Source organism: Armigeres subalbatus, chromosome 2 (assembly GCF_024139115.2).
Source record: "Armigeres subalbatus isolate Guangzhou_Male chromosome 2, GZ_Asu_2, whole genome shotgun sequence".
Taxonomy (NCBI): domain Eukaryota; kingdom Metazoa; phylum Arthropoda; class Insecta; order Diptera; family Culicidae; genus Armigeres; species Armigeres subalbatus.
The window spans coordinates 138,720,678-138,745,765 of record NC_085140.1 but is presented as its reverse complement, the minus strand read 5'-3'; the positions used below and the strand labels follow the sequence as shown (position 1 = coordinate 138,745,765).

Below are 25,088 nucleotides of genomic sequence, written 5' to 3'. Positions count from 1 at the left end.
GATTGACTTTCTTAAGGTTTTTCACAGTAACTGTTAATGACAACGGGTGACAACGGGAAATTTCTTCATACAGTTTCATTTCAATGACTTTTTCTGTTTATTTCGAAGTCAATTTGGCCAATTTCATCAATGAATTAAACGGAACCGGTAACTTGGTAGGCAAGTACATCCTGAAAATCAGGTCAGGCCTCAACGTCAAGAAAATAAAGCGCAGGGACAGACATTCTAATTTCCAAATTAAATTTAATTTACGATTTTCTTTTCTTGCGAAGGTAATTCTGTTTTTTTTTCGATTGATTCTTTTCGAAACATTAGGAATAATTCAGTCTTTCTGAATAATTCCTAATATTTCGAAATCATATACTTACTGTAAAAAATCGACGATAATAAAAAAAATATAAATCAGTTGAACAAATCGAGTTTGAGGCATTTTCAAACCAAGGGAAAGTTTGTTCGGATTTCGGTTCTCACGTACTTTAAGGCTAGGAACTTGTCAGCAAGTTTCGCTTTCATATGTGTGACAAGCGTCATTTAAAATCAATTTTGATCAAAAAGTACTGTGTATTGATTAGTTTTTACATTTAAGCACATGCGCCAACCATGTTCATGGAAATAATTAAAATTACATTTAATTAATGTTCGTTTCGGGGCCCTCCTTAGCCGTGCGGTAAGACGCGCGGCTACGAAACAAGACCATGCTGAGGGTGGCTAGATTCGATTCCCGGTGCTGTTAATAACTGTAATAACTGTGGAAGTGCTTAGATAGAACACTAAGCTGCGAGGTGGCTCTGTCCCAGTGTGAGGATGTAATGCCAATAAGAAGAAGAAGTAATGTTCGTTTCTTGTTGATATTCTTGTTATTCTTGTCTGTAGATTTTCCCTCACTTATATTCATGAAAAAGGGTTTTCGCACGAAAAATCTATAATCCTGTTGCTCTTTTCGCATATGCCTTTTGACAGTGTACTTCGACTATTTTTTTGTTATTTTCAAGTTCACAATAGAGATGACCCAAGTAACACCAAGCATTACAATATTGCACATATATCAATCGCAAATCGGCATGCTAAATGCTAATTGCATTAGATCTGTTTTAACGATGTGTTGTTGCATTTATTCATCAACTGTCAGACAACGATACTCTAAATCAGCAGTACGAATGCAACGATGCATTACTGGTGCTTTATTTCAACATGCCAAAGTAATGAACCATTATTTCGGTCTTATAATTGCCCTTTTCCACTTTAAGTCAACTTTTAGGGCTGTGTTTTTTACAAGCATATATAGCTTCATGGTTACTTGGGGAGTGACGTTTAACGCTCGCACACTGATGTGCAATTCGGCATGTGTAAATACATGTTTGTTTTCCTTCTGCTCATAACCTCAAAATTGATCGAGTCATCACAATGGTTGCGAAGGAGTCAAAAAATATATGGAAATATACTAATTTTTACCCAAACTTTGCTGAGTAGCACCATCTAGGAGTGTTTGTTTTCCTTTTATCGCCACTCACACATTCGGACGTGAGAATCTCAATTGGAAAAGTTTTCGATATTGGTCAGTAATAAAATCCATGTTTAAGAGTAGATTAAAAATTTCAAAGCTCCACAATTAAAAAAAAATGAAGAATGCGTTAATAATTTAAATAACTTCTTCGTGTTTTTCCGCGAGAGAATTATTTGTTATATTTTTCCACAACTAACTTAATACAAGAGAAGGTTATGGTGGTGAATGATTCACTCTAAAAAAAATCTCTAACTTTTTACACGGAAAATGAAAATAAGCCCACACATTTTGAAATTTTCACAGCTTTTGAATTTTCCCACAAGGTTTTTTGACATGTTCCGTTTTGCAAGTGCATTTGTCCCGTTTTTTCACCGAAAGGATCTGGTCAGCCTACTTATAACATACTTTTATATGCATGACCTTGCGCTCTACACCAACATATCTCTCCCTTCTGACTCAATGACAGACCAACCCTTGCTACAATCGTCTGCTTAGGATAAAGATTATGTATCAAAATTTTGATGGAAATCGGTGAAGGTGTTCAGAAGTGATGCCGAATTGTTCCATTGTTCCATTGTGTGTATTGTTTTTATACAATACTCAACCCCGTCGACTAGCACCAACTGCAAGGGAGTTCGTGGGGCAGTACCAGGTTTTATGGGCGAACGCTCCACCACGGCCACGGACCAGGTGTTCGCCATTCGCCAAGTACTGCAGAAATGCCGCGAATTCAACGTGCCCACACATCATCTATTCATCGACTTCAAAGCCGCATATGACTCTTATATACCGCACAGGCCACTTCGGCCTTAGTATGAATAAATAAATAATAATCAACCCCAGTAACCTCCCGCATTCCAAATGACCCTCCCATTCACTTTGAAATATTCATTTTAAAATAGCGAATACGTGTTCTAAATTTGATTGAAATCCGCCCATTTGTTAAAAAGTTACATAAAAATGTTCGTTTCTTTCATTGTCCCCTCTCTTTCGCATATGGCCCTTCTACCCAGTCTAATGTAGTCTTCGTATAAGTGAAAATACTTGTTCCAAACTTGGTGGAAATTGGTCAAGGGATTCAGAAGTTTCACAGAATTGATCGATAACTAAACGATACACCACCCCTACCAGTTCACCAATTTGACATTTTCTCATTTTTTGTTGTTCTATGGAGTGTTAAGAAAGACAGATTCTCTTTCTCTACGCTGATTAGAAGGAGTTAGGTGATTGTATTGCAGATATAAATCTTGCGATAGTTCTCTTATCAACGTCTTATCAGCTTAGAGGAAGAGAATCTGACAATTTTAACTCACCATTAAACGATACAGAATGAGTAAAACGTGATTATGGAGAACAGCTGATGGGTTGATTAAAAAAAACAGAGAATCTATTTCACAACCAATGTATGTATTACCCCATCAAGTGTGGGATCAAGCAGATACTCCAGAAAGCGGTTATATTGGATTGCAAATAGCTGAGTCATTCTATTTTTGATGTTTATGTTTACATGCGAGGATCGTTCTGAAGCGGTACGATCGATACCATTTTTTGCACCGTTCGCGTATACCGGTTGGTTGATGTACTAAAATATAAAGAACGATGCTAAACACTGAGAATACTGGTTGTTGATTAACAAGTTTGTCGTGAATCATAATGACAATGACGATTGCATCATTTTAATAGCAGCTGAAGAGTGAAGAGTCACTGAAGACTAATTAATTGAAAATGTCTTCGAACAGAAACATGTGTAGGGAAAACTTTCCAATTGTTTCCCCTTCATGCGAACATAAAAACAAATTCTGAAACATAACTTTGACGCCACTTTTGCTTCATATTGCACAATCCTGGTGGTGTATTTGTAGTACAGATGCAACTATGCAATTGAAGCTGTTTAGCCACTGGTCATTTTGCTTTCATTCCTAGTTATATTTGTTCACGTGTGATCTTAATATATCCATACAAACATGGAATAATCTCTAGTTACAAATAAAAGCTTTTATCATTCATCACCATTAAAAGAGCGGGCATCAGCGCTTACAGGCGAGTAATCACTAATTAGGTTGACCTATAAAAATGCTTTCCCAACAGAGCCATGCTTCCCCGCAATAAACTTCAACAAACTCCAAATTAGCAAAATCTAGCCTTAAGCAACTTTTCCGAAGCAGATCTATCTATGGAATTAGATAACAACATAGACACAGTGCCGCTGTCACGCGTTAGTAATGTTTCTGTCGACAAGACTAACGTCTGGTGGTCACGGCGGGCCGCATCTAGTTACATAATTTATGTACGCTCGTACACATGAAAGCTTTTTTCAAGATCAGCTGCGTGGAGTCGTTGGAATGGTCATCGTTGGGCCCGGCCCTGACATGACTGCGCGGTGGGTGGGGTCCTCTGAAAATAGGCTTAATCACTTCGCTGCCATTGTTGTTGGTCCGCTGATCCGCCGATGGTGCCTGGGTGACAGACAGCAAACAAGCGCCATTAGTGAGTCGGTACTTGACGCTCTGTTCTACACATCAGTGGTGTACTTTGTATGTACGTACAACTTGGTGCCGTTTTGACTCAAATTCCGAACATGGTTGATATTGCGAACACTGGCATTCCAGCGCCTTAAAATTTTCATCCGTTGATTAAGAACACAGATTGCAATACCGTTTGGAACGAATAACGCAAAAGAGATTGAAATGGCCATCTGAAAATAAACGCTCAGAGTATGGGTCTTGATCAGGATTAAAGTCACAACGGTGTAGTTTTATTTCACGTTACTCTGCAAATTTTTAAACCAAGCAGTTATTTGTGGCATTAAAAAAAAATATTTCAAACCAAATCACAGTGTACCGACTGTAGAAGCATGAGTACTAGAATACTACCCGAGCAGCACAAATCAGACAAAAATGGTTGCAGCAACTTGACTGTGACCAAATCTGGTCATATATGAGTTGCAGTAACTCATGCGGAACATATGTGCTGCTTGGGTAAAGGCGCTGTTAACATTAAACACGCTTCAACAATACTGGCTTCAATATGTTAAATATAATGTTAGTCACGCGACTTGAAACGACAATACTAGACCAACATTTGAAAAGGGCGTAACAGCCAAAATTCATTCGATAAACCGCGCGGCGTTTGTAATGTTTCCAAAAGCGCATTTGCACAAGATTCCACGCGGCGTTTCCCATTCGAAAGGAACAACCGCACCCTAGGAAACGCCGCAATATTATCTCCCCTTAAGAATCGAGTATACCGGCAGCAAAAAGTGCGGTGCGTCGTTTCCTCTGGGGAGCGCCGCGTGTACTTTTGGGCAAATGCGTTAATATGTGGACGAAAAATCAAAAGAAATAAATTTTAGCTGTTGCGCCCTTTACAAATGTTGATTTATTATTATAGTAATCTTATACTTTTGAATCAACTGTGGCGACATATCTATACTCCAATTTCAGGAAGCGATCCCATTATTTTGTCAAAATTTCACCGCAATCCTTTGTGCTTATTCAACATAAGCTTACTCGCGAATAAAAAAAGAATTGCTATTTGTAATGTTTCATACACTACAGTGAATTTGATATATTTATTTCGATATTTTGAACCTAGCTAAGCTCCAGGTTTTGAAGGGAAACGATGGATGGAGAGGTGGTTGTTGTTGTGTAAATGAAATTCACTGCAATGGTTTACGCAGTGTATTCAGCATTAAAAGAAACATTTTAAAATAGAAGAGTACTCGGTTATCTAAAATCTCTGGAAGATCCTCCAGAAATTCCTCCGGAAGTTCCCCCAGGAATTCCTTCGGAAGTTCCTCCAGGAATTCCTCCGGAAGTTCCCCCAGGAATTCCTCCGGAAGTTCCCCCAGGAATTCATCCGGAAGTTCCCCCAGGAATTCCTCCGAAAGTTCCCCCAGGAGTTCCTCCGGAAGTTCCCCCAGGAATTCCTCCGGAAGTTCCCCCAGAAATTCCTCTGAAAGTTCCTCCAGGAATTCCTCCGGAAGTTCCCCCAGGAATTCTTCCGGAAGTTCCCCCAGGAATTCCTCCGGAAGTTCCCCCAGGAATTCCTCCGGAAGTTCCCCCAGAAATTCCTCCGGAAGCTCCCCACGGAATTCTTCCGGAAGTTCCCCACGGAATTCCTCCAGAAGTTCCCCACGGAATTCCTCCGGAAATTCCCCACGGAATTCCTCTGGAAGTTCCCCACGGAATTCCTACAGAAGTTCCCCACGGAATTCCGCCGGAAATTCCCCCAGGAATTTTTCCGGAAATTCCCCCAGGAATTCTTCCGGAAATTCCCCCAGGAATTCCTTCGGAAGTTTCCCTGGAATTCCTCCGGAAGTTCCCCAGGACTTCCTCCGGAAGTTCCTCCAGGAATTCCTCCGGAAGTTCCTCCAGGAATTCCTCCGGAAGTTCCTCCAGGTATTCCTCCGGAAGTTCCTCCAGGAATTCCTCCGGAAGTTCCTCCAGGAATTCCTCCGGAAGTTCCTCCAGGAATTCCTCCGGAAGTTCCTCCAGGAATTCCTCCGGAAGTTCCTCCAGGAATTCCTCCGGAAGTTCCTCCAGGAATTCCTCCGGAAGTTCCTCCAGGAATTCCTCCGGAAGTTCCTCCAGGAATTCCTCCGGAAGTTCCTCCAGGAATTCCTCCGGAAGTTCCTCCAGGAATTCCTCCGGAAGTTCCTCCAGGAATTCCTCCGGAAGTTCCTCCAGGAATTCCTCCGGAAGTTCCTCCAGGAATTCCTCCGGAAGTTCCTCCAGGAATTACTCCGGAAGTTCCTCCAGGATTTCCTCCGGAAGTTCCTCCAGGAATTCTTCCGGAAGTTCCTCCAGGAATTCCTTCGGAAGTTTCTCGAGGTATTCATCAGGAAGTTCTTCCGAAAGTTCCTCCGGAGGTTCCTTCAGGAATTCCTCCGGAAGTTCCTCTATGTTTTCCTTTAGAAGTTGCTCTAGAAACTCCTTTGAATGTTTTTTCAGAAATTATTCCGAAGGTTTTACCTGAAATTAGTTGGGAAGTTTTTCCAAGAATTGTTTGGGAAGATTCATCAAGAATTGTTTGGGAAGTTTCTCCAAGATTTCATCGAAAAGATCCTCCAAGAGTTTTTCCCTGAATTCCCACAAAAGTTCAATAAAAATTCCTACAGGAATTCCTCATGAAGTTTGCTCCAGAATTTTCTGGGATTTTTTCACCAGGAATTCCTTCGGAAGTTCCTCAGGGAGTTCGTCTGGAAGTCTCTCAGATAATTCTTACAGAGATTCCTGCAAGATTTTTTTTGGAAGTCCCTGAAGCAATTCCTCCAAATTCCTTGTAAAAAATTCTGTGGAGTCCAGAAATTTCAAAGGAGCTATTACGAAATATCTTCCGTGACTTCCTTCACATTCTTCTCAAGGAAATTCTCCAGAAGTTCTCCTTGGAGTTCAGGAAATTTATTTAAGAACTCTTCATAAACAACTTTGAGAACCGTCCAGAACTTTCCACTGAACTCCTTTCCTTACCTGGAGGAATTCTAATACTCAGATACCTTTAATCCATTCTACTGACAGTGATATTCTCCCTCACATTTGAATCATTGTCACTCGATGATGGTACAAAGATAAACTGAAAGTTATCCTTCTACAATTGAAGCTACAATTTGTAAAGATTGGGACATTGCCAAAATTTTTGTAATTTGTAATATTTTTTCTCACTCGTTATAGGATTTCAGCAGAATGATTTCATTTCATGGTGACGCATTTAAGCGTTGTGAAAAGTTGATTTGCTCGTTTTCTCACTTTCTTTGATCTTTTTTGTGCCTTCACCAATGCCAACAAGAGTAACGTTTATGGAAGAACCAAATTCCTATGAGCAGTCGATGTGATGGTGTGGCAGAAGTGAAGCATCCCAAGGCCATTTTTTCAATGTTGCAGGTTCGAATCCCGTTGCAACTATACAATTTTTATAATTGTTTGCTGGAAACTTCCACAAAAAGGGAGTGAGTGACGTTAAAATAATAAAACGAAAAAGAGCTTCATCAAGTAAGCTCGATTTTCACTTATCTTCTAGGTTCGATCTTAACAAAAAAAAGTGGAGTGGTGAGTGAAAGATGTTTTCGCTACGAAAATAGATTCTCATTCGACCCGAAAATCGCTTGATTTCGTTTCGAACCTCTGAAACGAGATACATAAATACTTGAGAGTGCAAGTTCTTTCATCCATAAAAATAATAATTGAATTGTAATTGTATGATTGTAAACGCTAGCATGCATAGTTTTATTATCAAACACTATCAAATTTTTAATTCACCCAACAAAAATATCACTAAACTGAATTCACTTCTATGAGCGCGCGGTTGCTGGGCGGAGCATGTTGCGAAGCAAACAACACTAAGCTCATTAAGCTAATTACGGCTACATCAAACCCCTAGTTCATTAAGCTACCTGGAACAGGTATCCAGTCATGAAGTTGTTTTCGTGGCATGTCTATTCTGTTCGACATTTCGAGCAATCGACACTTTGCACAAAAGCCATACAAAGAATTAAACGTAGGCGAATTGTCCCTTTGGTTGCAAAAATTGGGCCAATCGTAACCAGGTTACCTCGTTTGCACCATGTCCCATGTTTCAACAAAAGCGAGAGATGTGAGTAACCCATTCAACCTCCACGGAAGGTCTGCGTTTCATCAAACAGTGGCGAATTCAGCATGATGATGGCACGCGGTGCGCTCATCTGCGGTTTGTGTCAAATTTTCTACTCCACTTCCCATCGCATTTTTGCAGCAATCGTTCATGATGGAACCAGCCAAGCCTTTTCCCCTCACACGTACCGATACCAAATGCACGTGGGTCGAGTTTGCATGAACACAAGAAACGAAACTAGGGAAACAAAAACGAAAGTTAAAAAACGGTTACTCAACCGTTGCAAATCAGGTACGGCCCGTGGTTACCGCATAGCCGGCGAACGCCGCAGACCATCGAACGGGTGGACGAATGGATCAATGGTTGTTGGCTGGTTGGTTCGTTAGGAACATCGTGTTGAGGACCAGTGCTTCTCCAACGATGGAGTACGGATTTACCCCAAGAAATTTGAAACACTTTAAACATACAACATTGTAACTGTGATTTTTATTCATCATACGTCCAGTAATAATAATAAACTAGATAAAGAGTATCTCTCTCGTACAACAAGGATAGATTATGGTGCAAATTTATCGACGTACCGCAACAAATGCTTACATGTCCAATCGCATGAACATTACTAAAACATGATCCAAACCATCGTTCTTGTTTTATTTGACGCATCAGGCGTTGACTTGCGGTTGACAAATCATTCATATACAGGATGCGTGACGAATTTTTGCGAAGGATTGCAGATCAAGATTCAGATATATCTGGCAGCACTGAATATTTTGATGTAAATTTCAAATATATTTTAATTTTATCATTGCAGAGCAAGGATCAGCTATATCTGGCAAGACTGGGTATTTGACTAGCTGGTGTAGATTTGCAATAAAATAATAAAAATTAAAATTTTTCTTTCATTTTGGGTTTGGAACATTCTCTGTAGGTTCATAGTTTGCCAAAATCACATAGAGCTATGGAAATTGCGTGGGAATTCCTGCTTGGTAACTGCTGCTTGCACTGCTACTGATTGCTGTTTGCAACCGCTGCACTTTAAACATTGACAATGCAAACTACCAGCCAGTCTCAACAACGGTAGGTCTTGGGGGTCTTCGGGGGTAATGCCATTTCCACACACTCTTCTCACAGCGCAATTTACCAACAACGTAAAAAATACACACATTTTCGGTGTTAACCCCACGCGTGCGGTGAGTTGTTTACTTTTTTGCTGCGTCACAGACTGTGGGGGTCTGCTTTTGGATGTTGCTTCTGCAGCGCGCCGTTGCCATGCCGTTGCGATGGTGGCCCCACCACCGACTCTGGCTGGTTGCAGCTTTGTTTTGAGTATTTTCCTTTCTCGCGTGAGCCGCTGAAGGTCAGTCCGAAAACCTGATATTTTGATTTTGGTGCCATATTTTTGTGGTTCAATGTTTTCGGATCAGATATTGAAATGAGATAGGCGATGTCCTATTCGCCTTGAAGGGAACGATCGGCAGGTGTAGCGGCAGAGGCAGGGAAGGCGACGAAGACGTGCGACCCACTTTGCACTGAAGTAGCATGGCCCGACCGACCGGCGTTTTCAAATGCAGTTATAGTTAGTACGGCGCGTGGTTGACCTTATCAAGTGACGAAGCAGTCAACGTCGTCAGCTGCGTTTCAAATGCAAAAGCCCGGCGGTCGGTAATGCCGGTCAATTGTGGATCAAGTATGAAAGGCATTAACAGCCGTTCACAATTAGTTTTGCATTGAATTGGGGTTAATTGCGATTTTCACATGCAAAAAACACGCAAATTGAATTTTATTAATTTAACAATTATTGCTGTACAATGAAGACAAAGAATCCATGGTAGTTTGGATATGACTTGAGTAAATATTCCATTTTCTAACTCACAAAATCATCAAATTACGTGCCCATTGCTGAAAAACCGTTAAAATAAGCAACATGACAATTTGTTTGTTAAGACTTTTTCTTATAATTTATTTTTTTTTTGCTTAGAGCGCAAGATGCAAAAGCTATAATAATTGAATAAGTTGGGCATTATAAACTGCAATTATTTAGCCTCTAACCTACTATTTTATAATGTAAGAATTTGTGTCGTTTGATTCGTTTTCTTCCATATAGTTGGTTTAGTTCGTTTTTGGAACAGACATTATCACATCCTCCAAAGTTACACAGACGGTCATATTTTGTAGTTTTAAATTTAGTATTATACATGTCTCCAAAGAAACATAGCTTTGAATTAAACTTCCTATCATTTTAATTGATTATTGAAAATGTGTTTGTTTGCATTTCAGATGCTTTCTTACATGTTGTTGAATTTTCAATACTGTTTGCTGTGTATTCTATAATTAGAGAAATTCGTCCAACCACTTGACTCCACCCACATACATCTTGACAAGCTCGTGGAAAGACAATGAAATCCACCCACCACCAGTCTTGATGAAACGCTTGTGCACTTGAACTGGTGACTGGTGAAGTGGTGACAGAAGACAACGACACTTGTTGAAATATTTTGGAAATGCGTCCTGGTAGGGAGCCGTGATTTTTGGTATCGTTTGAGATTACGAAAATTCCACTTTTTATGTCATTTTGAGTTATTGAAGAAAAAGTCTATTTTTTTAAAAAATGCCCGGATAAGATGGGTCAAAGGGGCAAAATGGGTCATCTTTGAATTATAGTTAATGTTGTTTTTTATTTATAATATAAAAATTCACACATATAGAAACGTTTATTGTCATTAGTTTCGTTGTATAAACCACTGGGATGTTGGATATATGGGGTAGGTAGTGTAGCACGGTTCGTTTAGGTTTACGGAATGCCGGCTGCAACGTGTAGTTTTATCGAGATTCAAACCAAAACCCAATCGAACGAGCACTAATCAATTGCCTTACCGATCACATAACGCATAATCAAATATTTCTATGCTTACGCGATCGTTCTGCGTGCTAAAGGAAACAGGATCGGACGGGCACTAAATTTTTAATTGTTAATCAATTTCCTCAACCGCACAGCGCAGAACAAAATATTCCGATGATCGCGCGATCTTTCTGGGTACTGAAAGAAACACGATCGTACGCGCACTAAATTTCTACTTGCTAAATAATTTACTCAACCGCACAACGTAGAACAAAATATTTCGATGATAGCGCGATCGTTCTGCGTGCTAAAGAAAACATGATTGGACGGGCGCTAAAGTTCTACTTGCTCATTAATTTACTCACCCGCACAACGCAGATCAAAATATTTTGATGATCGCGCAATCGTCTTGCGTGCTAAAGAAAACATGAGAGTAATGCCATTTTTTTGACGTTAACTACGTCTAAGGGGAAGCCTCGGATACAGGGTGCAAAATGAAAATTTCCAAATTGGGGACCGTCACGAAATCATGTAAGATTTCAAACGGTAATGGCGACCTAATCTTTGGACGGATTTTCGAGATTTTGTTATTAATAGATTCGGAAACTTTCCACCAATTTGCTAATTGTATTAAAACTATTCATTATCAACGGTAAACTATTGAAAATGTTATTTCTTTCCAAACCGAGTGAAAAATTCAAAAATAATCAATCCCGTTCATAAATCACCAACACGGACATCAGATTGCAGTAAGGTACGGGCCTTTTGATCCACTGTTTCGTTTTTCATGTGTATAAAAAGCCCCGTGTTTCGCGTGCGCGCGTCATTTTCATTCTGGATTTCATGGAAAGCGGACCAAGGTGTCCTAGACCTAGCGACAACGGCTGTGGTGGTGCGGATGAAAATTTTTCGTTCGATAGTGGTGGCGGTCGTGGCAACAGCAGTACATCTTTACATCCGTGTTACAAGCAGCATTTTTGGATCTGGCAATTAACGGCGTGCGTAGAGCCGAATCATCAGATGGCTGTCGCGCAGTCAAGTAGTTGTTGTTGGTGAGGCACATAATTGGGAATGAATCGGATCTTTTCAGAACCACCATTATGTTTGGGAGGAAGGTTAAGTTGAAATAATTTGTCTATAGTGCAACCACTAGGAACTAGAAAATTTTCAGTGAAATATTCTAGCGTGATTCTGAGCTCAATTATATGATGTTTGTCTAGCACTTAACTACTCTTCTTGCTGTGGATGTAATTTTGAACAATGATTCAGTGATTGATAAGTAATTGAGAAAGTTGATATAAGACGAACTTTTTTCATAGAACAAAGCATAATTGTTTGGTATCGGTAGCGGAATCATAGCATTACTGCCGGTCCGAGCGCGCGTCAGAAGGAGAAGCTGCAAATATGTATTCGCATGGATGGAAATAAAACCTTAAACAAGTAGCAGGCTACTCACTAGAATTATAATCTTGATGGGAAATTTCACTTGACTGTTACTGCTATCCACGCGAATAATTATCGGCAGCGTCTACTTTGAACAAAATTTTTACGTTTTACTTTGAATAAAATTCATCTCGCCTCAAGTTGTGACTTAAGAGCTACTTTCTCTGATGGTAGCCAATCATTAGTACTTCAGAAAAGAAAATTTAATCTGACCGCGAACGACCGCATGAACCACACCATCGATGAGAATGAAATTTCCGGTAGCAGCTCCGCCGAAGCCGATGGTGGGACTACGATCTGCTTTTCGCTACATCTCGAAGGAAATGGCTCGCGCGCGGAAGAGCTGCTTTCTTGTAATCAATAAAGTTAAACCTGTAGTGTAGATGGGTACACAATATTTGCAGTCATACCGGACAACAAAGAGGCGGGACTAATGGGCCATCTTTATTGTTTATAAGAAAACTGCTTTCCCCCGCGCGCGTGGCATTTCATTTGAAATATCGCGAAGAGCGGTCCCAGCATCGGTAGAAATGTCGCAAATTAATCGATTACTTCCCAACGATTAATCGATTCAATAATCGACAAGAATCGAGAGTAATCGATAATTCGGGATTACTTCAATTAATCGATTCATCGTTATGATAATCGATTAATTTTGATTCGATTACTACTCAACGATGAATCGATTCAATAATCGTCAAGAATCAAGAGTAATCGATTAGTTACTAATCGATTAATCGAGATTTTACGACATCTCTAAGCATCGGCGGAGTTGCTGAGCAAATTTTATTCCAAATACATATGGGATATTGGAAAAATCGGTTCTTCTCAGGGCTTCCATTCTATACAAAGGAAGATTGAGGCGAGGCGAACTTTTTTCAAAATGCAAATTAACCGCTTGAAAACGCCATAAAGTTGCCTGGCGTCCGTAGCAGAATCACGAGCGCGCGTCGGAGGGAGATGCTACAAATATGTATTCGCATGGATGGCTTCAGTGGCAGTCAAGTTTAATTCTTTCAAGATTCTTATTTGGTTTTGTTATTCCAGCCTATAACATATAATATGAAAAAAAACTATACACGTCAGAAAATAAAACAAAATGGCTGAGATTTTAGAAAGCAGTATTATGTTTGTCATTTTTTAGTTTTCTACTTTTGCGTAAATGATTTTTATGTGAACGAAAGCCCTATCAGTGGATGACACACATTTATACAATTATGTATCAAAACCATGCAAAATCTATGTAAAATACCATTGTGAGTAATTCTCGCTGAGACTGGGCCACTATTTGCACGAGGTTCTTAAAAATGACTAAATTTATGATCATTAGAAAGCTTTCGGCGAGTATATTAAGGATCCGAGTTGAATTTTATAAAAAAAGATGGACCTCTCGTTAGTTATACGCGAAATCACTTTTATGGACCCCTCGATTTTTGTCAATTCTTGTCTCACCAAAACTATCATAACTCCAACATTTCTCAACCGATCTTAGAGATCATCATATCGTTTGAAAGAGGAAAATTTTGTCCTCAATTCTTGAATTATTTAATACAATAACTTGAATTCGGCTCCGTTATGCTCAAAAATTTTGAGCCTTCCAAATAAAATACTCTTGTAGATATGCTTTTCATTTTCAAAATATATTTGGCGTAGAATACTTAGTGTATGAAATCAAGGAACTGACGTCGTAGTATCATATTAACCATGACAATAATGTTCGTCGGTCAGATGGGCCTTAAAAAATAAATCGTACATAACTTTTGATAGAAAAAACATACACCTGAGATTTTATAGAAAACAATATAAGCTAAGTTTTCAATCGATGTATTAATATTAAAAATCGGTGGTTGCGAACCTTGCGGAAAAACAGTTTTCAAAAATAAATCTAAGATGGCAGCATAATTCAATATGGCTACCTCCATTTTTATTATTGCAAGTTGAGGACAAGTTACCTCTTTCCAACGATATGATGATCTCTAAGATCGGTTGAGACATGATGGAGTTATGAAAGTTTTGGTGAGTCAAGAATTGAAAAAAATTGAAGGGTCCATAAAAGTGATTTCCCGTAAAGGGTGTACGGAATCAAATTGCATCACTTTCAAAAGTCGATAACAGTTCGCCTTCTGGGCTGATTTTAACGAAATTTTGTGGAAGACGGCTTCAGCATGTGTTATTCACACTGCGTGAGTTTCATTACGAAATTTCCAATAGTTTATAAAATACAGCCAAAGGAACAGGGCATGTGCAAATAAATCTTATATATTCCACATTCCACATCTTATAAAAAGATGTTAGTAATCCAATTTTGTGCCTATGATCCTAAAGTCACCAGAATTGCGGCCGATCGAAAGATACTGATCGAGAATGAAAACACGAGCTTCGGAAGCCTCCAAAATTAATCATTACGGAACATAAAATGTTGATTTGGCCTTTAACATCAACATTTCGTATTGGATTATAACTCCAACGTCAACATTTTCGATTATCCGACTAATACAGGTAAACTTTCCAACAAACTTTCTGTTTAGTCGCTTCTATAGTAAAAAACCAAAATCAGAAAAAAAATAGAAAAGCGCTGAAATCCAATTTTGGACTGATATTTGTCAGATTTTGGGAGAGCATCAATCTTATTATTCAGGCCGGTTCACACTGCAGCACTTTTTTTGATTTTTTGTTTTCGTTTTTTACAATAGTTAGAAATATGGTTTCTTTGGAAAAGTTGACTTTAATTAAGTTAAATAATCGACTGAGAGAATAAAATTAGTTAATTTTTTTGTTGGGATAGATTGCAGGATGAAAAATGTTAGTTAAAGACATGTACAAAATCTTATGAGTTCATTTAAGAAAAAAGATTCAGCATTTGGATGTATTTGAGAATTACAGTGAAACAGTTATACGTAGTCAAAGCTTACATATTGTATTTCAGTCCCTGAAAATTTCATGACAATCGGTTGATAGACTAATTTTTGGCGAGTAGTTCAAAGTGATGCAATTTGATTCCGTACACCCTTTATAACTAACGAGAGGTCCATCTTGTTATAAAAATCAACTCGGATCCTTAATATACTCGCCGGAAGCTTTCTGATGATTATAAATTTAGTAATTTTTAAGAACCTCGTACAAATAGTGGTCCGATCTCAGCGAGAATTACTCTTGTACAAATTTGAAGGATTTGCTCACAATCGCTACACTAAATTTACACAACTATGTTTAAGTTCAATAAGTTTTCGTGTAAGAAGCCTTCATTTTTAGATTTTTTTATCAAGAATTTATACATAACTACGAAATTTTATTTTTGGATGAAGCAGAATCAGATGATATTCTGATTCAATGATGATTTTTACAACTTAGTAGAACTTTTTTTTCACAGAGAAACAGACGTCTCATGTAGAACGAAATGCTATCAAAAGAATCGTCACTCAAACATTATCGCCCAATCCTAAACTCACTGTGAGTGGACGATCGGCAACTAGATGTCGGTGGTGTGTAAACGTCAAACACAAGAAAAATTGATGGAAGCGCCATCGGTGGCCGATCTACCACCAACAAAAAATTGAATCCAGCGTTGGAAATGTGAACAATGGAACATATGTTGAGTGTTTCTCTGAGGTTTTTTCTTAGCTCAGTTGCTTGACATATGAACTATTGATCGGTGGGTTGAAAACCAAAAAGTTTGAGAAACTCTGTACTACTATCAAAGTCTAAAATTAAATGACTGTGAAAATTAAACCGTATTCTCAATGAAATCTGGAGTCAAATTGAGTAGCGTGTTGGAGTTGACATAAGTAAAGCTAATTGGTTGAATGTGCGACTAAAACGTCTAAATAGATTTAGGGGTAGTATACTAATTACGTAAGCACTTATGGGAGGAGGGGTGTTCTGCCATTTTCTTACGTTCCATATACATAAAAAATCCCTTATACATTTGAATTGAAAAGGCGTTTAACTTGCCATCTTTGGCTTGATAATACCGTGCCCAATCGGTAACAGGCTACCTGAGGCTCAAGAATATTGTGGAAATGAAAATGGCTGCTGAACAAGACTCATGAACAAAATAAACGGATAAATCAAATCTATTTGAATGAAATACCACAACAATTGGAAAGAGTCGGTTACTTCCGTATAATTTGTTGTCGCCAGCAATTTTATGATCATAAATCAAACAATATCACACTTAGAATAATCGACGTTGTCCTTTTACCCCTGAAAAAATCTAAACGCATTCGCGTCTACTCTGGCTTCCAGGGAATCAATTTTTCTTGGATGCGCATGCGAAACAAGTGACAAAATAGAACCAACGACAAAGCTTTGTTTTTGTCGGAGATAATAATGACAAAGATCCGAAAAGTTTTGTCAGCAACAAAAAAGAATACAATTTTGTTGCTAACGTTTCAACCTGTTATTTTGCATTATCTCTACAGCAAATTTCGATTTTCTACTATCATAGTTTCTTCTTTTATGGAAATATTCGAGAATCAAACTATGATTACAAAATTAGCATCGTATTCTCGGAAATATCAGAGCATACAAGGCAAATGATTCTTGACATATTGTGTTTGGGTTTTGATATTGCGAGAAGATAGAAAAATTCGAACGAGAGTCCGACGGTCGACCGTCGGAAAGTTGTTCCGCAAACGTCAAATCACTTGATGCACGGAAAATAATGTTGGTTAATTTTTTCGGTGTGAATGTTGTTTATTGAAATCAAAGAAAATATGTAACTTTAAACGAGTGCTACATGCCGCTATATATTTTAAATATGTTTTATAGTACTTTCAAGGCATTTCGGAACGTATTTATGCGATTTTGAAACATTTTAGACTTCTCGAATATTCTTGATATCAAGGAATATCATCACTTTTCGCACAGTGCATGTCATTTCTATGTTTTCGCAATATAGGCTTGCTGCGAGATGCGTTTGTCAGTAACAAACTCTGTTGACGACAAAGAGTATAGAGTTATATAAGTAGAGTTACACGAATATTGATTCCCTGGGCTTCACCCTAACTTTCATCTACTCAGTGACTTAGTAAAATCGTATTGCTCTCTCCTCTCTCCACGGAAACTCTACTCAACCTCCGTCAAAAGCGACGCGTCCTCCTCACCGGCTCTCAACGGCCTATATTGTTAAAAATCACTCTACAATAGATTGCATATTGCAACAGACGGATTTTTTGCATTTCCGCCCCTTTTGACATTTGAAGCGCTTAAGGACATGTTAATTCGTTAGCTTAAAAGAAGCCAAAAGGAGTTCCATTACAGAAAGCTTGAGCTTGAGCTTGAGCTTGATTGACTGCTCGTAGTTGCTACTCCATTATGACCAGATCAGCTGTTCTTGCACAGGGAACCAACAGATGTTTGCTTGGGACTAGCACACATCTTCAATGTACAAGTACTGGTGATCTCATTTGTCAGGTCATACTGGCGCCTGCCACGTCAGAATGCAAGTCAATGTAGGGAAGGGGGAGGAAATGATGATGCAATCACTCGCCCACTGCAAGCCGAATATACCTCTGCACTTGCCACGAGTTCATGCGGAATTTGTTGGAATTTTTGGGTCAGGTTGGAGAGGCAGAGGTCCGTCTTGGTTAACGAGCTGCCAATGGGATAGATAGGAGAAGGTAACTGATGGAATTTCTAATTGGATGTAGGAAACGAGCTCTATAGTTCATTTCCAATTCTAGCAGATTACTGTTAGAATACTCAAGTTGAAGGTATAGGAATAGTAATGGAAACGGTATGGAAGACCATTTCCAGTTCTAGCGATTGCTAGAACATGAGAAATAAAGAGAAAGATACAAAGTAGGAGAATGGAACGGACCTGGGATTGAACCCACGACCTCCTGCGTATGAGGCAGAAGCAGTAGCCATATGACTACCGAGCCCGCTTCCAGAAGCCAAAAGGAGTTCCATTACAGAAAAAGAGAAAACAGAAAAAATGTAGGAAAATTATATTTGAGGATTTTTTATCCAAATGAATGAATCTCAAACCGGAAACCATGCGAACTCTGAAGTCTAGAACAGCAACTTTGAGGAAATTCAAAAATATTCGGTGGTCGCACTCAAAAGCTTGCAGATTTGACAACGATTTTTCTTTTGAACGCAAACTTCCACGGAAGCAAATCTTCACGAAAATCTTCCAAACTTCGACGGCAAGCTGTTCAGGTCACTATTGCGACATATGTCTGTTGACTTTAGTCGAACTTAAGCTGAACGATATCCGTATTCAGCTTTTGGAGATTTTTGTCAGTGACCAGTCAATTAAGAATTTTGAAATACATATAATTCCGGTTTTTATTCCCATTTCAAAGACCAATACTGACTTGGCAAAAAACATACGTCCATCTTTACTCATGGCACACTAAGAACTCAGCACCTTTTATAAATCTTGGCATCATGGATTTTGCAGAAACCAAGGAAATGTTAATTCTGGGCTCCTGAAGAGCCACTGGAATTCAATTTGGTGAATTCTAGACTAGAGATAAAACGCGTAAATTCCATAATCCGTGTAAAAAAAAACGGTTTTGATCGCAAAACCAGCGTAAGAATAGGTTAAAAACCCAGATTGATCCACCTAACGGTGATGATTCTTTCTCGTGTATCAGATTTTTTTTTTTTAATCACATCAGAAGGGTCTAAAAACTCTTTAGGGGAATAGATCGCATTTTTTCTATCATTTTGCATTAGTCAATGGCATTGCCACCATTAAACAAAATTGACTTTGAAAAAAAATTTCCCAACAGAGAAAAAAAAAACAATGATTTTTCAATAATTCCGAAATGCAATGTATAACACTATGGGTCTCCGGCTCTTCCATCAAAAATTCTTTATTGGAGTAATCCTATGCCCTTTCGCTACAACTTTAGACGAGAAAGACAAAAGCGCGTGAAAAACTTTCAAGAAAAAAGCCTAATTTTAAAAATTCTATCACAATAAGTGAAGAAATCTCGCTCAACTTTTCAAAAGGACCTAAGTAACATTTTTTTCATGAATTAACTTGAGTACTGCAATAGAAAGCTTTCATGTTTTTATGTTGATTGCGCTATTCAAATTAATTCATGAAAAAAATGTTACTTAGGTCCTTTTGAAAAGTTAAGCGAGAAATGTGAAGTATCATGAGAAAACAAAAATCATTCGATTTTGGTAATACAAACGTGCCGAACGTATTGCCAAAATCAAACAGGGTCTGTACATGTAGGGGAAATGTTCCGATCTCCATCTCACTGAACATATATTCATCTTATCGCGAAACAAAGAAATATGGCACCAATTTCGTCGCTTCTTTTTGTAAACATGCGTGCTAACTGCTGAAAAATCAAAACAATAAGAAACAAATCAAGTTCCTTTCCATTACTTTGTTTTTTGATAAGATGAGGTGAGGCATGAGGCGAAATCCAGGAGCAGTTCCCCTAATTTTGTTAAAAAAAATGGATAAACTCTTGAATTTCCTAAATCAAAACAGCAGGATGTAGAAATTCTGCGCATTCATTAAAAGAAACGAAAAGACCCAGCGTTGAAAATACCGTCAGATGCTCGTGCCAAGAACTAGATCTTTGCTTTTAACACGTCCAACTGATTGCAGTCATGAGGAAGCATTCTAAAGAATTTGCAATGCAAAATAGGTAATCATACGAAAATATAAATGTATACACGCAAGGAAAACAATCGTTTATCGTGGTCAATATCTCCGAGTGTGTTTTTCAGCCTTGTCGATTTGAAATTAAAAATAGATTTACTACGAAGCTTCGTCCAGGTTTGCACATAATAGTCAATTAAGAAACATATTCGAAAATATTGGCAGCCATCGTGCACTAGAGGTACGATTCAAAACAATACCAAAGTTGATGACCACCGTGCGCAGCGCCCGTTATCCAATCGTTTCGAACGCTTCGATGGCTGCTACTGCTGCTTCTTCTGCAACCGCAAGTGCGAATCAAATCGTGCTAATTGGAAATTGACGAGCCACTCCAATTGTACACGTTGCACAGTAAAAAAATGAGTGAAAAATTATGACTATTTAGCTCATGGACTGCATTTGTATTGATTATAGGATCGTGACGATCGCCCAACAAAAAGTTTACACCCTAACTTTCATTTAGTACAGTGTTTAATATTGTTGACTAAAAACGAATAGTGCCTTTATTACAATTTCAGTATTTTTTTTACCGATGAGCCATACTTTTTCTTTTTCACACATGACCGACCATGTAGATGTATCGCAATATTGTAGAATACATCGTGATGTTTACCACAAACGACGTTTACTCACTAGCATTGTACAATGCGTGATCAAGTCATAAAACTTGTTTTAATTCTGATTCTCAAGCTGCACGCTTAGAACATTCGATTTGAAGAAATATTTTTATAGCCGTTTTTACGGAAACATCTCAAGCTATGAGACTGATAAATTCTACTTCCCAAAACATGTTCAACAATACAATACATTCAAAATCAATAATACATAAAATGAGGAGCGAAAAACCAATAGACTCAATGCAATGAATTGGTTTACGCCACGTGCCGCCACGGCGCTTAGCATTAAACGATTTGTAACCAATTGCATTCGATGAAGAAAACAGGTTCTGCATATTAGGACAATTCCATCGAAATGCTAATCAAAATATGAAAATCAAATTCCCAGTATTGGAGAAGTGATAATTATAACAGTATTGAGACTAAACATATGATCTAGCCCCCTAGCAGAGATATTTTTACATTTTTACGCACGTTTTTTCCCCTGCCTGAAGCCCGAAAAAAGTTTATCATCCCTAGTAAGATTTTGACTTTGTGTTGGTTTTATAACACTTACTCTTCAAGAGTTAAATTATATTAAACTTCAAATGTTACTTGGGATCACCACTTGGTGAACTACTCCGATTTTGTCTTTCCAACACAAATCACCATCGCATTAAATTTCTTGTGCCATTTTAATCCAAAAACAAAAATATTTCGACTTCTTGTCGTCATGAAACCGTTCTGTCCAGCATTGCACCAGAAGAATCAGACACACAAATATCTTTCATTTGTCATGTCGGTGCTAAATGTCGCTTCAAATATTGCCGCCATTAACCTTGAACAGCAGTCTACTCAGGCTTACCGTATCAGTGAGAGCAGGTCCCTTTCGCGCACGTTGAGCGAATAGTTTGGTTTGGCTGCCATCTCGCACAGCAGCTTGGGAAGACACGCTTCCCGCAGCGAGTTTTTCAACTGCTCCTTGTGGGTGGCAAGGTCGGCCGCCTGACTGCCGCTGGCGGCGGTTGACTTCGTGTTATCACTGTCGCTGTTGCTGTTGCTGCCGCTGCTGCTGCTGCCGCTGGTGTACGATCGAGGAGCCAGGGGGGTTTCTCTGTCGGTGGATGCGATTTCTGTTACGGATCGAAGAGCAGAATAAAATGCAAATTGATAACATTTTGAACACAGTAGATATTTTGTTAGAGTTTTATTGGGTCCTTTATTACAGATTTTGAGATTTCACAATGATAAAGCTGATTTCCCGGAAGTACATATTCAAAAAATACTTTAATCAAAGGGAAACAGCTCGATTGTGCAATTGTTAATTAGATCATTATATCATTTAGATAAAGTTCAAGCAGCAAAAAATGTTTGATATACCTACCATTTAGTTTTGTTTTTCTAATCGGGTATTGATTGCTTTAGCACGCAGAAATCTGCCCTGAATTTAGATATCATCCAGTCCAGATAGAAGATTTCAGGATAGCTAAGACGGTCTCTTTCAATGATTGTTATTACATTTCGCCGAAACCACACTCGACCACCCAACAATGCCGATAATAGAGCACTTTGTATGCATCGTGGTGAATTATTGTTTTGAAACTTTAGAGCTACATATATGCGCGACTTGGGTGTGTTTGAGCAACGGAGTTATCGAGCAGCGCAAAACAAACAGAAATACGTGCGTGTCTCGATGTGCACATTGATAAATAAAAATGAAGCCTTAATCGATATTTGTCGATGGATTGTCGAAAATAATTTCTCCAGATAACGGAAATTCCACATTTTGCGCATTATCTTTTGATTCTCTCTGCATACACCAAATCATAAATCATATAGGAGCAGTACAGTCGACTGAAATTGGAGTTGAAAGTCATAAATGGTGGTCAAACTACACAGACTTTACGAAGTATGTGCTAGAATATAATATTTGCTATGAGGATAAATTTTGGCAAAGACATGTTGAAAGCGGAACCCAATAAATGAATCTAATCAGTGGCAGCCTCAGATCACATATGCTTCAGATAATTATACATAGAGTAGAAGTAGTATGAGATCTGAGAATAAAAAAAAAATATTCTGCCTGAAAGTGCACTTTAATAAAAAAAACAAAGTTAGTCGTAACTTCATTGTACCGCTTGTGGCACATATAGAAGACTATTAAAAATAAAATGTTCCTCAGCAAAAAGTATTTTGCAACACATCAGAAATATTGGCTCACGAACAAGGACATGTTATTATTCGTGCTACTTATTTGTGTTATTTTGATATTTGACAAATGAACTTATAATCAACCAAGAAGTCATTGCGAGGCAGATTATAACGTCACTGAAACGGAAATGCAACTTGGTGTGTTGCCAAAGAATTAAATGCAATTTATCAGGAACAAGCCACTTTTTGAAAGTCATGCACAAGTGAGAAAAGCTACTTTTTGAAAGTCATGTCAGTGAGAAGTAATAAGTGTCTGTGAGTGCACGTGACTATTGTGGATGCCTGCTCAAGTGTTCATGCCCGTGAGTTCCTATAAGTGCTAATGTGTGCCAGTCAGTGCTTGTGATTGCCAATAAGTTTCCGTAAGTGCCAATGAGTTCTCGTAAGGATCATTTAATACTCATGAATGCAAATAAGTGTCCCTAAGCGCCAGTTAGTTTCCATGACTGTCAATGGATTCCCGTAGTACACGTCAGTGCTAAGGGTTCCCATCAGATACAAAGAGTGTCATTGAGTACCAGCGAGTGCTCATGAGTGTTGAGAGTGCAATCAAATGCTAATGAACTACCGTAGTTGACAAATAAAATACTCGTGAGTACCATGATTACCCGTGAATGTCTGCGAATAGCTATGAGTTCCAAAAAGTGCCAGTAAGTAAATGTGAGTTACGTGAGTGCACAGTAGTGCCGATGAGTTTCCCTGATTGGCGTCAATGAGTAACCATGTATTTTCCTAGTAGCGTTAAGTAACCGTGAGTTTCTGCTCATGAGATCTAGTGAGCACCAAAGATTTCCATTGTACCCGTAAAGAGTTCCTTAGAATTCGCAACTGTCGTTAGTATGCAGCAAGCGCGTGGGGGCAGAGCGTGACGTCACTTTCACTTGCGGAGAAGTTCTCGCTGTTGGGGAAGTTATCGTTGGTGCAGATTAGTTCCGCCGCCAGGCCATTTTAGCCGGTAGCGGTAGTGTGAATCAGCGTGGCGATAATTTGTTTCTGAAAGGTTTTACTGCATTTTTTCGGGATATTTTCAAAACATTATTGATTCATCCATTTCATTTTCATTTATTTAGTCTACATCTAAACAGATAACACTGAATCAACAATTTGATGCCACAATACACGGTTCGAGGCCGCATCTCTCCATCCTCGAATAAGCCTCACGCTCGTCAAGTCGTTTTGCACCTGGTCTGCCCATCTCGCTCGCCGCGCTCCACGCCGTCTCGTACCTGCCGGATCGGAAGCGAACACCATCTTTGCAGAGATGCTGTCCGGCATTCTTGCAACATGTCCTGCCCATCGTACCCTTCCAGCTTTAGCGACCTTCTGGATACTGGGTTCGCCGTAGAGCTGGCCCAATAAACCACATATCGTATATGAAATGATAAATTGTATTGCATATATTGCTATTTTCTTTCACATTCGTATATGACTACTTATTAAGATGGCTAAAATATGAACAATATTGTATATGATACTTGCGTATGCAATATTTACGATTTCGTTTATGAAAGTCATAAACCTTTATAAACAATATCAGTTTTATCGGATAAAATCGTAAATATCGTTTATGTATACTAATATTGTCATGCAAATCATATACACATGTATATGGCTTATATAGCTATGGCGTATATAGCTTCCACCCTCTGCGTATTGAGCACTAACCACTGAACCCTACCGATTAAATAAATTTCAAAATTACATACTTCACTCCATCCGATCTGCCAAAATTCCGGTTATTGTCGGTGTAATTTTTTGCTGCCAACTATTATCGCTCAATATCTGCACTGCACTTCATCGAACAACTAAAATGTAATTGAGCTGCAATACAGTTCGAAAGTAAACACGATGAAAGACATTACTGATGTTGACATTTCAGAATCGTTTATACGTGGGTTGAATCGTTTGGAATGATACGCAATTGTTGTTATGTACGAACATTATCAGGATAATCATAAGTTGTTATCATATACGATTCAATCCACATTTGTACGTACAACAACAAGGCATCCGAATCGTATCAATGTAGTTCATATCGTACACTGAAGCTCTTGTCAATAATAAATCTCCATATAGATTATGATTGTCAAAATTTTGCTGCTTTTCAAGAGTTGCTGAGTAGCGCAAGGGTAGAGCACCAGCCTTTAGTTCCAGAGATCAAATGTTCGAGACAGGGTTGTTACCATTTATTTTTTCAAATAAGTCAAATAAGTCTTCACTAAGTCGTATAAATGTTCATGAAAACTCGAGAAAGTTCTTATTTAGCACGTA

General features: G+C 38.6%; 2 protein-coding genes across 2 annotated transcripts in view; one reads left to right on the top strand and one right to left on the bottom strand.

Annotated features, from left to right (window-relative positions):
• LOC134210913 (basement membrane proteoglycan) overlaps positions 1 to 25,088 on the top strand; it is a 654,698-nt gene that overhangs the window by 323,226 nt on the left and 306,384 nt on the right. The window lies entirely within an intron of this gene.
• Positions 1 to 25,088, bottom strand: part of LOC134210906 (uncharacterized) — a 51,379-nt gene that overhangs the window by 16,044 nt on the left and 10,247 nt on the right. The window contains exon 2 of the mRNA XM_062687340.1: positions 21,472 to 21,739. Coding sequence (XP_062543324.1) covers positions 21,472 to 21,739 — 268 coding nt within the window. The remainder of the gene's footprint in view (positions 1 to 21,471; positions 21,740 to 25,088) is intronic.